The sequence below is a fragment of the Acipenser ruthenus genome, chromosome 6 (assembly GCF_902713425.1).
Source record: "Acipenser ruthenus chromosome 6, fAciRut3.2 maternal haplotype, whole genome shotgun sequence".
Lineage (NCBI taxonomy): Eukaryota > Metazoa > Chordata > Actinopteri > Acipenseriformes > Acipenseridae > Acipenser > Acipenser ruthenus.
The window spans coordinates 2,846,758-2,859,915 of record NC_081194.1 but is presented as its reverse complement, the minus strand read 5'-3'; the positions used below and the strand labels follow the sequence as shown (position 1 = coordinate 2,859,915).

The 13,158-nt window shown below is 39.8% G+C and overlaps 2 protein-coding genes across 2 annotated transcripts; both read right to left on the bottom strand.

Moving 5' to 3' along the window:
- Window positions 1-541: 541 nt before the first annotated feature.
- On the bottom strand, window positions 542-1,840 carry LOC131737250 (DNA mismatch repair protein Msh2-like). The gene is made up of 2 exons (XM_059024827.1): window positions 1,645-1,840; window positions 542-880 (listed from the first exon to the last, which is right to left on the bottom strand). The coding sequence occupies exons 1-2, from the start codon at window positions 1,762-1,764 to the stop codon at window positions 725-727; spliced, it is 276 nt and encodes a 91-aa protein (XP_058880810.1). The 5' UTR covers window positions 1,765-1,840; the 3' UTR covers window positions 542-724.
- Window positions 1,841-4,885: 3,045 nt separating this feature from the next.
- Window positions 4,886-9,494, bottom strand: LOC117410783 (tumor-associated calcium signal transducer 2-like). Its single transcript, XM_034017606.3, has 9 exons — window positions 9,149-9,494; window positions 8,084-8,188; window positions 7,267-7,525; window positions 7,089-7,154; window positions 6,712-6,775; window positions 6,538-6,630; window positions 6,161-6,361; window positions 5,885-5,932; window positions 4,886-5,491 (listed from the first exon to the last, which is right to left on the bottom strand). The coding sequence occupies exons 1-9, from the start codon at window positions 9,204-9,206 to the stop codon at window positions 5,441-5,443; spliced, it is 945 nt and encodes a 314-aa protein (XP_033873497.2). The 5' UTR covers window positions 9,207-9,494; the 3' UTR covers window positions 4,886-5,440.
- Window positions 9,495-13,158: the final 3,664 nt, after the last annotated feature.

Genomic DNA, 13,158 nt, shown 5'->3' with positions numbered 1-13,158 from the left:
CGAGAAGGACAGTAACAATACACTAATAACAATAATAATTCAATTGAATACAAATGCTTATAAGTCCAGATAGGTGCTGTATAAACACCAGCAGAATACGGGAGTGCCAGTTTCATGCAACAGATGTGATGGTGACCAAACGTGTTCAAGTGTTGTGTAAACATTTAGTATTCAATACTGTAAACAGCAGAACCAACTCACTGCAATTTAAACTTGTTTTTACTGTCTTAACAAGTTGTTGTATTATAAGCAGTTGAATATGGCAGAACCAACTTGCTCCTGAAGTGGCACCAGCAATTGGATTAGGAGGAGCCATTGGCTGATTTGTAATTTTCAAAGAATAAACAGGGAAACAAAAGCAAAACAGGTTGTGAAGCTCATTTGACCAAAAGTGCTTTACCAGTTATTGCTAACACTTGCACAAACAAATGAGACAATTGTGTGATTTTTATGTTTCATGCTGAATTTATTGTATCGCGATATGTATCGTATCATGAGCAAGCTGAACAATACATAAAGTAGCAAAAGAGGGTGTCCCAGAAGTTAGGCATCAGGCACAAAATGTCTTAGCAAAGGGGAACACATTTTGAAGGGTGGTGCAGATAATCAACAGGGAGTGGCAGTTCAATTTAACGGGCGTCCTGATAGGCATAATTGTAGTGCCTGTGATGTCTGACTTAATCGGCACCCTGTAGTCCCATCAGAAGAATGTAGAGGCTGGATTTCACCCCACCTGCTTCTCCGTTTCAGGCAGGGCAGCACTGGAGACCTGCTCCCCCTTCTCGGCTCTCAGCAGTCGGTTCAGGTCCTGCACAACGTCCTTGGTGCTGAACTCTGCCTTCTTCCAGTCCGTGATGAGAATGCCCCCTCGCTGCACTTCCTGCCACAGATGAGACGCGACACTGCCTGTCAAACACACCTTCCATCGGATTGACCAGGGCTGGCCAGCCTAGGTACTGATGAGCTAGGAACACAAACCACTTTGGTTTTTATTTAATATGCCCAATTACTTTACCCAGTTTTTAATGTCCAATTACGTTCCCTCACCACAGCAATCCCCACAACAGCTCAGGAGAACTGAAGGTCAGCGGGCGTCCTCCGATCCCACAGCCGACGCTACCTGTGAAATCCCCAGTGAAGTTAGTCAACCTCGCACAGCCAGAATGTGAACATGCACTCCCCTGACTGTGTGACTCATTCCTGCACACCAAGCGGCCGTGCCTTTACCAAGTGAGCCACTGGGAAGAAAAACAGAAACAGTAATTATACTGTAGTTCTATATTTGTTTAACCTCCAGTGTTTATAGGACGCCACATCTTTAAGAGGATTTCAAATCACAACAAAAGCAAATATCACTTTGTTATGTGCGGGTGAATGTGTTTCCGCCCTTGTAAATATGCAACTACCAATTAAGCAGCTCCAAACTAATTTTAATAATAAGTTGCATTGTGCAGGAATTTGCTAAAACCTCAAACTAGAGCCACACTTTCAAATGCTGACAGAGATGCAAGAAAAAAAAAGTACAGTAACATCATTCTTCACAATCTATTCAACACGGGTGCAATGTACCACTACATAACCTCCGTTAGTCAACTCATATGTACATGAACCAAAGGTCTTAATAACCCAGTTAGTCTTGAATACCTCCTTTGCAGCAAACTGTGCATCTTTCCTGTGCACAGTGAAATAATCACTGCAATCAAACAGCCTGACAGAGGTGTCGGGCTTTTCAGGCATGGAGAAAAAAAAAGCTGAGAAAACCATGTTCTGCAACACTATCCATGGACAGACCCTGTTTCGATTGCACCACCATGCTGGAATCTCCCGCCACAGAATGAGCACAAACACAGAACCAAAGGAAAAAGGCGATGGTGCCAGGAACACGTGGTGCTTTAAGTCATTACGTTCTATGTACGGAGGCACGTTGAACCACGCCTGGCTGTCGTTGTTCAGGAAGACAAAAAAAACGTGTTTTAGCAAAACGCTCTCACAGCTAGATTTCATGTGATTGTGCCTTTACAAATCTACACGACATGAATATATTAAGTGTAGAACGTTATAATAATAGTAGCCCTAATTCATTTACCAAAACAGGGCTCTTTAACACACAGTTAATCCTTGGTAGATAGTCTTATGGGACGTGTTTATCACTAGTTAACTATGTCATGTGAGCAGGTTGAACTGGGCTTGCGTTTGTGTGCAGCAGATAGGGTTTCCACCCGTTCTGGTTTTGCCTGGATTGTTCTCTTTTTGAGGCAGCTGTCCTGGGAAATCTGTAAGACTTCCTGGGACATGAAATGATTTATTGATTTATTTATTTGTATGACCCTGGTGTCCTGGTTTTTTGTAAATCAGAGGTGGGAGCTCTGGCAGCAGAATGTCTAGCAACTACTGGCAGATGCAGCTTTTTTTTTATATGTTACATCGATTGTATACAAACAGGTCAGGGATGTTATTTGCATTACAAGGCATGTGTGACATATTGCAGGTGTTTAATACAGATGGGTTACATGCAAGAAGAGTTACAAGGAATTGTGGGACCTCCCTCACAAAAAAAAAATCAGTTTATTTTGATACATTTATTAATTTAATAGAAATCCATAAAAAAACAACTATATATATATGTGTGTGTGTATATATATATATATATATATATATATATATAGCTCTGGAAAAAAATAAGAGACCACTGCAAAATCATCAGTTTCTCTGGTTTTACTATTTATAGGTATGTGTTTGGGTAAAATGAACATTTTTGTTTTATTCTATAAACTACTGACAACATTTCTCCCAAATTCCAAATAAAAATATTGTCATTTAGAGCATTTATTTGCAGAAAATGACAAATGGTCAAAATAACAAAAAAGATGCAGTGTTGTCAGACCTCGAATAATGCAAAGAAAATAAGTTCATATCCATTTTTAAACAACACAATACTAATGTTTTAACTTAGGAAGAGTTCAGAAATCAATATTTGGTGGAATAACCCTGATTTTCAAGCACAGCTTTCATGCGTCTTAGCATGCTCTCCACCAGTCTTTCACATTGATGTTGGGTGACTTTATGCCACTCCTGGCGTAAAAATTCAAGCAGCTCGGCTTTGTTTGATGGCTTGTGACCATCCATCTTCCTCTTGATCACATTCCAGAGGTTTTCAATGGGGTTCAGGTCTGGAGATTGGGCTGGCCATGACAGGGTCTTGATCTGGTGGTCCTCCATCCACACCTTGATTGACCTGGCTGTGTGGCATGGAGCATTGTCCTGCTGGAAAAACCAATCCTCAGAGTTGGGGAACATTGTCAGAGCAGAAGGAAGCAAGTTTTCTTCCAGGAAAACCTTGTACTTGGCATGGGAAAACTGTAAAAATACATGCTGAAACACAGGAAAACACACTGGAATAGGACTGTGGCAAGCAAGTGCTTGTAGGGAACATATAGAGCCCCTTTCACACTGGCACGCTGTACCCAGGTCAAAGAAACCTATCCGGGTCAGGACCCGGTGTCATGCGGGTCGGGTACATGATTTCACACTGCTTTTGATAAAGCAGGGTTGACCTGGGTGACAGACGCAAGTAAACAATACATGTATCAATACCCCGGAAGCAGCTTGTTACAGATGCTTCCATCCAAGCTTCTCTGGATTGAAGTGTCGGCCCAAATGTTGACTAGAGCAAATGTTTCTAGATCCCTGCTGCAACTCTGGCTCATGCTATGTCTCAATTAACTAAAATATGGCTAAACAGAAATGTTCCTTATGGAAGTGAAACCCAGGCGTGGCTGTTTGTTATTGTGTTGGCTCACGAACAGCCGTCAAGCATTTTATCTCACTCGACCCGGGTCAAAATGTGTCAACGCAGATCCTGAGGTGGGTCGCTGGGACTGTGAAAGGGTTTCAGGATGTAGGTGCAAGGATACCTCCCAGTAAAGTGATTTTCAGTCATGTCTGTTTCAGATTAAGACCATGCTGCATTACTCCCCATGTAAACAAATGCATCACTCATTTGAGCAGCTGCTAGTGCAACTGACTCCATGTGCTCTTTACAGTGGGGAAAAAGGCTTTTGAAACTCAACATGTGACACATTCAACAGAAACTTGCATAAGCCATGTAACCATCATTGAAATTACATCCATAGATTTAGGAAATATCTAAAACTTAATTAGATGCATATATATTTTTTGCACACAATTAAAGTGTTCTGTATTCACTCATTAAAACAAAACACTAGTCATGGGAGATTGAGAACAAATCTACAGCATCCAGAATAGCATAATCAAATACAATAGAACTGTGAAAAACTTTGATTTATCCAAGGTAAATTAAATGGTTCTCAGGTAGGAGACTGAGACTGGGGTGGCACCGCTTGTTATTTTCTTGAACAAAACCTGTTCCTGTCGTGTTGTAATTTTCCCTATTCACATGAGCCGTGTCCCTTCCCAGCCTGACAGTAATCTGAAGCTACTGCTTCTAAAGACACCGGTTCTACAGGGAGCAGGTTCACACAAGTTTTAAATTTTGCATTTAAATTGCTGAACATAAGCATTTTAGCAATGTACCCATAACTATAAAAACCCTAAATCACATCAAAACAATACTAAAATAAATGTTTATCAAAATTAATACATTTCAGGTTTTGCTACAGCCTTTCAATACTATTAATGCTCCACTTCTATTTGTGGAAAACAAATAGAAGTTTAAGTTGGTTTTGCTATAAAAGGGAAACGAACAGGTAAATATACAAGTTATGTAAATATCTGCCAGCACAGTATTAATGGTGGCTGTCAAAGCATGCTGCCAGACAAAGGCATTTAATTTACTGCACTCCAACATGACAATGTTCAAAGTACTAGCAATTCAGGGATGGGGAAAAGAAAAACAAGACAGGACAACAGTAATACAAATTTATTGTTTAAAAAAAATTCTTAAATCACTCCATAGAATACCCTCTTCCCCACCCAATAGTACAGTTAAAACACATCTTGTATAAAAAGCAAAACACAATTTTTCCAAAAAATAAATCCACTTATAAACCTGACCTATTAGTTTATAGCAATTACAAAAAGCATTTATATTACAAAGCTTTATCGCATTTACCCATTTGAAACCCATCTACCTAATGTCTTCACTTGAGGTCTGACATCCATAAACCGTGCAATGCAAGCATGTCTTATGCATATAAAATTTGTGGTTTGTAACAATTGGTGTTTAACAATACAGGTCAAATGCTATACAGTACAAAGTGAGGCATGGCATTTAAGCAAATGCCACAAATTTCACAAGGGTGATTAATGCAAGACCTTCAGTGAGCTCCTCTGCACACAAGGCTGGGGGACAGGTTTTAGTACAAAGTCCTTTATTCCAATCAAACCGGCTTTAGTTTCCGGCTTTTTAGTTTCCTGCCGTCAAAACAAATACCTCCAGCTCTCAATTCTAGTTTTTGCATTATGAAGAAGTCAGCTGCTCCTTCTGCATCTCATCCAGCTCCCTGGTCTGCTGTTTAAGCAAAAGAAAAGTTTCAGTATCAAGTCAGGATATATTGGCTCAACCAGGGTGCAAGGAGTTTGAGCAGTTAGGTTCAGCACATGAACAAAAAAAACTGAAGGGGGGTTGAAACCCAGACATTTCAAAATCAGTTAAAGAAATGATTCTAAAAAAACGTAAATTTGCTATTAACACATTACAAGATTAGTCATGGCTTAGAGTTATCTAAAGCGACACTTATGGCATTTTACTTTAGCATATTTGACTTAAAAGTAACTTATGGGTACTCCTGTTAATTACTACCATGGTTTCCCCCCCTCCCCTCACGTAAAGCACTTTGTGGCAGCCCTCATTAAATGCACTATACAAAAACAGCTACATACAAGTTCAGTTTCTGAAACCCACCTCTGCTTTCTGGTACATTGCAGACTTCTCCCTCTTCCTGGAAATGAACTATGAAAAGAATGATAGATGGTTAGAAGCCTTGTGAATCACTCCCATATCTAAAAAATGGGAAGCCAAGACAGACGAATCACTTACAAAACATTAAGACTGCAATTTATATAACACAGGAATTCTCAGACTAGTTATGCAAAGCAACCAAAGCAAGCTTAATTACAAGGGTTTGGCATGCACATTTTTTGCTCCACCCTCACTGCTTAATCTAAAGTGAATACTAACCAGCACAACCAGACCAGCAACAATGGCCAGGACTACTACAACGATGACGGCAACAACGCCGGCAGTCAATCTTTTCATGGTGAACGTAGGGGGCTCAGCATCAACATAATACACCAGGATGTTCTCAAAAGTCACATTATTCGAGTCAACACTGGGAGAAAATTTCTTACTGTCATTGTAAAACAATGGCAGAATCTTGATCTGAAAGAAAAAAAAAAAAAAAAAAGGAGGTAACAAGTTAGTCTTGACTACCCAAGAGAAAAAAAAAAAAAAAAAAAAAAAAAAAAAAAAACGTAAAATCTGTGCAACGAGGATATGAACCCCGCCCAAAAGTTCTAGTGAACACGGAAGTGCAAGACCTCGACAAGTATACTTACATCTTTCTCCATGTAGTAGCCCACTGTTGCAATATCCACATTACTTGCACCTTTTTTCAGATCGACCAAAATAGTGCGGCTATCCTTATCATACTACAAGGAGAGAAACAAATATGTAATACTTATTCACTTGTAGCATTCTTAAATTGGGTGTGTTCTTTTTCAATTCCTTACCTTCACTTCAGTCACAAGCTTATCATCAACACTATAGCGTTCTGCAATGGCCCTCACTATGGCACTGTGGAGAGCAAAACAAAACTTGTTAGCTGAAGTTCCCAAACTCTAAAATAAAATGCAAAGAGGGAGAAATGGCAATAACCAATACATGCACTCACTTCATCAGGTCTGGCAAGGAGACGATAAGGAGGTACCGTCAATGAAATTGATCCCCCCCCCCCCCCCAAAAAAAAGGGCAGTGGACCCAATCTCCACTGTTCAGAAAAACTTTAAATAGCTATGGGGGGAGTCCACCTTATTCCCCTTAATTTAGTTGTTTAAAATCTGGGCCAAAAGGAAGGTTCATAAATAACTCAAAATATAGGCCACTGTACCTTTTCAGTTTTGCTTCATCATTAAGATTCACACCTTCTGTGTGCTTCAGCTGGGTTTGCACCCACCTGTGGGGGGGGGGGGGGGGGGGGGGGGAAGGAGGCAATTCATTAGTTTTGAAATCGCTTTGCAAAAAAAAAAAAAAAATATGGGATGTAAATACAGCAGTAGAGTACTTACACAGTTTCAACTAGTTTCTCACATTTCAGGTCCTGGCCCCCTTTATCGGTTCTCCTTACACCAGCACTGTTGACGCACCAACAGGTATCAGAGTTGTTGCACTGCTTGGCTTTGAAGACACCACTGGCCTCGCAGTCAGGATCGTAGATGCCATCGTTGTCCACAAAGGCATGGTCAGTCGGTTTCCCCGCTGAACGAGTGGACAATCCTTTCTTCGCTCTGTACATTTCAGCTTTCATCAGAAAGCATTTTGGAATCACTGTGTGGGGGAGGCAAGAGAAATAAGAGGCTATGCCAAAGACCCACACTCATCTACATTTGAGACACTTGTACAGAAAAAGTACACAGCAAGTGCACACCTCTTCTGCCACTGAAAGTCAAGTAAAACTGAAAATGCAAATTAGTGTAACTACATGCTTTACTGTGCTCATTAAAAGGAGAGACGCAAGGACTGTGTTACTCAAGTCACTTGGGTCCTTTCAAGCAGCAGCAAAGGTCATTGAACCAAGACAACCAACAAATAAGCCTCAAGACCGAAACCAAACACAAGCCCTAAGTGAGACTTCGGGCCTAGGGTGCATGATAACACTTTAGAAATAGCTACTGAGGAATCCAGACACATTTAATGGGTCCATGTTAAGACCACAAATAAAAACATGTCAAATCATGCATCCATAACAACCACACCCTTGTCTAGATGCAATACAATCATTGTGGCAGACTACTAGTGGTTTTACTGTTGTTGCTGCCGCTGTTGCTGCCGCCCCCCCCCCCCCCCACAGTGTACATTTGAAATACCATGTGTTGTGATACTTACATTTTGTGCAATCCAGCGTCTGTTTAACTTGGTCAGTTAGCGTGATTTTACACTCACACGGGCTGCCGTCACAGGTTGCCCACTTCATTGTATTGCACACGCAATCTTGAATAAGGAAAACATACGTCTTTAAACAGGTTGACAGTCATCACAATCGGGTACAAATTGCGCAATCTGCAGTTAAACATTGTCTTGACATGCTTGGAATACAGGTCTTACCCGCCTCTAATAAATACTGTGGCAAGGTGTTTTACAACACAGTATGGTATACCACAAATACCCTCAGTTTAACTGCAAGGCTAGACACCCGTTTAAAAACTAGGCTAGTGCGTTCTTAAACGCAACTCATAACATTGATTTTATTAGTGTTGCCATGTTACCGCATTTCAAAACAGACGATCTTATAACAAAGAGAAATGTTAAGACTGTACAGCAAATGCATTCGGATACATTCAACACGCATCCCATAGATTTAGTCCGAGAAACTACACAGACAAACGTTGCCAGTGCGGACAGGTATATCAGGGTGGAAGGGCGTTGGCTCGCTGTACTAACGCAACGACCCGAGGAACATCCGGCTACCTTCCCGCCAGGTAAAGAGGAACACTGCACAAACAACCCCTCCCCCAGCTCAATAATATACAAATCCGGGGTTTGTTTAAAACCTCAAAGTCTACGCCATTTAAAAATTACGCATTTAGCGCATCGCACCTAAACACCAACTGTAAATAGTTGATGAAACTTTAAATACTACAGTTTACCTGTATTTAGCAAGTAACAATTTTAAAACAGACTACTTTCTAATCCTTAATGAAGAAAAATTATACATCTAAAATATGGAGTTTACTTTTAAAAAAATCATTTTCACTATACATAAAACAACGCAAACACTTAGTTGTTTATGTCATACAAAGGTAGGTAACCTTGAATAAATAAGATAAACAGGTTGGCCTAGAAAGCTGTTGACTTCTAAATTAAAACAAATGTGCACCAAATACATAAATAAATAAAAAAAAAATAGCAACACACCTTCTGAATTAAATCACCAAAAATGAAAATACTCACTTTGCGCTGTTGTTGCGGCAACCGAAACCAGGACGAGGACGACCACAAAAGACATCATGTTTCTGGTGATAAAGCTGTCGACCGTACTCTTTAAAGACGAAAAGTTATCTGATTATGAACCTGTGGGCAACAAGCCTCTCTTTCCGAGCTGATGTCTGACCCCTCCCAGGTAAGGCTCGTGAAACCGGTTTCGTTAATATAAAGCAGTAACCAGAACAAAAGGCGGGGGGTGGGATCTTCTCAGATTACACTAGAAACCAATTTAGAAAAAAATAGTTATCCCAAGACTGTCGATAGCTCAATCAAGATGGCTGGTTTCAGGAATAGCGTTCCTATTAAGACCGTCTCCTTTTAATTTATAGTTCTACTGGCCCCTGCATCTGGTTTATATAGCTGTTTAGTGACGTCAGATTCGAAGATGAAACTTCGGTGGTTAAATTAGTGATTACCTCATCGTCTCACCTGCACAACCCAACATACCTTATTTGGACCTTCCTGTAGAAAAAAAGAGAGGGTTTAATCTGTGTGAAACTATAGGCAGGCCCGGTTTTTGGGATGGAACCGCATAACAGTCTCGCGTTTTGATTGGTCCATGTCTGTCACATGAATATGTCGAGTGGAAAAGCTTGCAGGCATTTTTAACATTGTGATCAGAGCGAGTGAGAGAGAGAGTGATCTGCTTTCCACAACCTTTCCATTAAAATATAATGTGGTATTACGCTGTACTGATATAACAAACTATGGGTGATTACTTTATATGAATTATCATGTTATGCACGAATTTAAGAATTGGCTTTCTGTGGTGGTGAACTTTTTTCTTTCAAGTAGCATATATCTGTAATCGTTTTTGCGATATATTTTAATATAAAATGTATACACTATTGCAGTTTTGTTAGAGGATACATTAGTTTATCTCTAATGTAATCACAGTTTTACATATAGACTGCACCTGTTTTCATTTACGTTCCAAATTCTGGGCCGCTTGGTTTTTAGATAATGTCCCAAATTCTGGGCCGCTTGGTTTTTAGATAATGTCCCAAATTCTGGGCCGCTTTGCATTTTCGAATTCAGCCCAATTTTGGGGACTCAGCTGACAGCCAAGTTTCTAAGTCATCCATGCAGTTTACCATAAACTGGATCGTGAATTCATTTGAGAGTAACCCTTAGTACATGAATCAAAGTTAATGTATTTTTTTACTCTTCCCAGAAATCTTTTTTTTATGAAAAAACAAATAAAATGTAAATGTTAAAAAAAACGTATTTCTTACTACATGAAGAAACTACATTGCACTGAAATAGATACATGAAAACGAATTAAAGCAGTCGTTTTCCTTTATTAAAGACTAATAATAAAACACATTTTGGGGAAGGAACATGGTATTCCGAAAAAAGGACATCTTATATAACGTCCATCAATATATTGTAGTGTTTCAGGTTCTTTTTGGACAGAAATGAGACTGCATCTGTGAGTAGATGAAGGCCGTTTATTTGACAATAATTAAATAATCACAAAATCAAATCATAAAATGAGGGTAAGGAGACTGGGAGTCGACAGTGAAAATAAATGATTGTAGTAATTTTTCTTTTACCCTACCCTTCCCAGTCTTTTCCCCGCCCCTCTTTTGCGCAAAACCTGCACTCCAATTCCCCTCCACACACGTGTACCACCATGTAACCCCAGGCACACACCACCATGCAACCCCTGCACGCACACACCACCATGCAACCCCTACATGCACACACCAATATGCAACCCCTGCATGCACACCACCATGCAACCCCTGCACGCACACACCACCATGCAAACCCTACATGCACACACTACCATGCAACCCCTACATGCACACACTACCATGCAACCCCTACATGCACACCATAGCAATTCTTTGCAAAATATATTTTCGGGTATTCAGCCCCATTCATGTCTATGGCAGTGTTAAAAAACACATTTTCAGTCATATCTCTCGAACCAGAGCACCTACAACCACCGTTCGAAGGGTTCTAGACCAGCCTGAATGTAATATGCCCAGTTTCACAGCAATTCTTTGCAAAAAACATTTTCAGGGCGTTCAGGGTGCTCAGCCTCATTCATGTCTATGGCAGGGTTGAAAAACACATTTCAGGCATATCTCTCAAACCTGAGCATGTAGAACCACCATTCAAAGTGATATAGACTCAGGGGCGCACCCAAAACCACCCCCTAAAACAGTGTGGTGGTTCACCCAAAAACTCACGTCATGACGAAAAAATTCACTTTGCCAAGCCGTCATGGCATCTGAACCATGAAAATGGTGACTCCTTGTGCGGGGCCACAAGGTGGTCGAAAGCAGATCACTCTCTCTCTCTCTGATCACAATGTTAAAAATGCCTGCAAGCCCTTCCACTCGTGTGACGACATATTCATGTGACAGACATGGACCAATCAAAACGCGAGACTGTTATGCGGTTCCATCCCAAAAACCGGGCCTGTGTCATACCTCGAATATCTACTTGACTAATTCTGTTAAGGAGTTGTGTTATGAATATATGCTATAAGAGTGGGCGATATTACAGTTATATAATGTAAGGGTGTACTTGAAATGATATATATTTTTTACAATTGAAAAAAAAAACCCGACAGCACACAGTTGAAATATTATTTATAATAAATTCAATAAAGACTAACACACTTGTATGGAGGATAATTCGTACCAAAATTAAATAATTAAATAAATAAACGACGAAAGGAATAAATACAAACCGAAATACATTACATTTATTTATTTATTTATTTATTTATTTATTTCGTTTTCATTTTTGGCACGATTTTTTCACTAGTATTTCTCATTGAGCGTCAATCACCCTGGAAGGGCGAGACAATCCCGTAAGTGAATCGATGATCTAGTAACTTTGCCTTGGGGTTGTGTATATATCGTTATTCCTTTTATAAAAGGAAATTGGAAAACAGGAAAACAACACGTTTTTTTGTTTTAGCTCTGTGGGCAGAGAAATAATAAACAAAACAAAAAAAACACACAAAGTCATTTTCCGATTTTATTGGATTAAATACAAACGCGATTTTTGGCTTGTTTCACCATTAGGTTTGTGTAGGGTGTTAAGAATGTTACATACATCATTCTTTATGTATTTATTTTTTGTTCATCATATTTGAACTTACGATCTTGCAATTTATAAACGACCCCCCCGGTTATTTTAATATGCAAAATAAATTCTCATTTAGCTCAAATGAGATGTGTGACGGACGCAGGGGCGGGACTAGTGCTATACATGGTTCCCGTTTCAGTAAGTTCGTTGCTTCACTATGCAGTTTACAGTCCAACTGTTATTTATTTATTTTTATTTAAAATTAGTTAAATGTTCAGCTGTTAAGCAACCTGTTTTTGAGGATGTTAATGGTTTCTTCAGACGTCAGTTCTCGATTCTGTCCAGTTGGTAATCGAACTCAAAAGCGGCAGTGTCCCGCCCTTCCAGTTTGATTGACGCGCAATGAGACGTGCTAGAGTGAAAAGTGCCAAAATGCAAAAACAGAAATAAACAAATAAATATCATGTATTTCGATTTGTGTTTGTTTGATTATTTATTTAGGCACGAATTATGCTCCATATGTAGCCGGGGCGCTCCTCATTTCACAATTCTGTCCTGCGCTGGCTACCACTCGTGTATTTCTCTGCGTTGTGTTGTTGTGTGCAAAAGATTTCCCTGCCTGTCAGGCCAGCTATGGTGTGTTGTTCAGTGAAGGACACTAAGGCAGTGCAATGCTGATAATAAGTTCTTTAATCTTGTTCAGAACTCCTCTCAGCCAAAAGAAAAGCAGACTGAAGCTTTACACAAAACACGTTTTTTTCCTATGTTACAGCTTAAACCTATACTGTATATATTTCAAGATACGATCTACCGTTTCTTCTACATTTTTCAGATCGTCAGTAATCAAAAATACACAAAATAGTTACCATAACAATGTGGAACAAAACATACGCGTAATATGGCTCATGAATCAGCCATTCTAACGA

Bases quoted from the DNA above. Each gene is read 5' to 3' on its own strand.
- LOC131737250 (XM_059024827.1), bottom strand. From the start codon at position 1,764: ATGGTTTTCTCAGCTTTTTTTTTCTCCATGCCTGAAAAGCCCGACACC. The intron at 881-1,644 runs GTATTCAAGACT...CATCTGTGGCAG, and splicing joins CACAGTTTGCTGCAAAGGAG to GAAGTGCAGCGAGGGGGCAT.
- LOC117410783 (XM_034017606.3), bottom strand. From the start codon at position 9,206: ATGATGTCTTTTGTGGTCGTCCTCGTCCTGGTTTCGGTTGCCGCAACA. The intron at 6,776-7,088 runs GTACAGTGGCCT...TGCTCTCCACAG, and splicing joins GATGAAGCAAAACTGAAAAG to TGCCATAGTGAGGGCCATTG. The intron at 6,362-6,537 runs GTAAGTATACTT...TTTTTCTTTCAG, and splicing joins GCTACTACATGGAGAAAGAT to ATCAAGATTCTGCCATTGTT.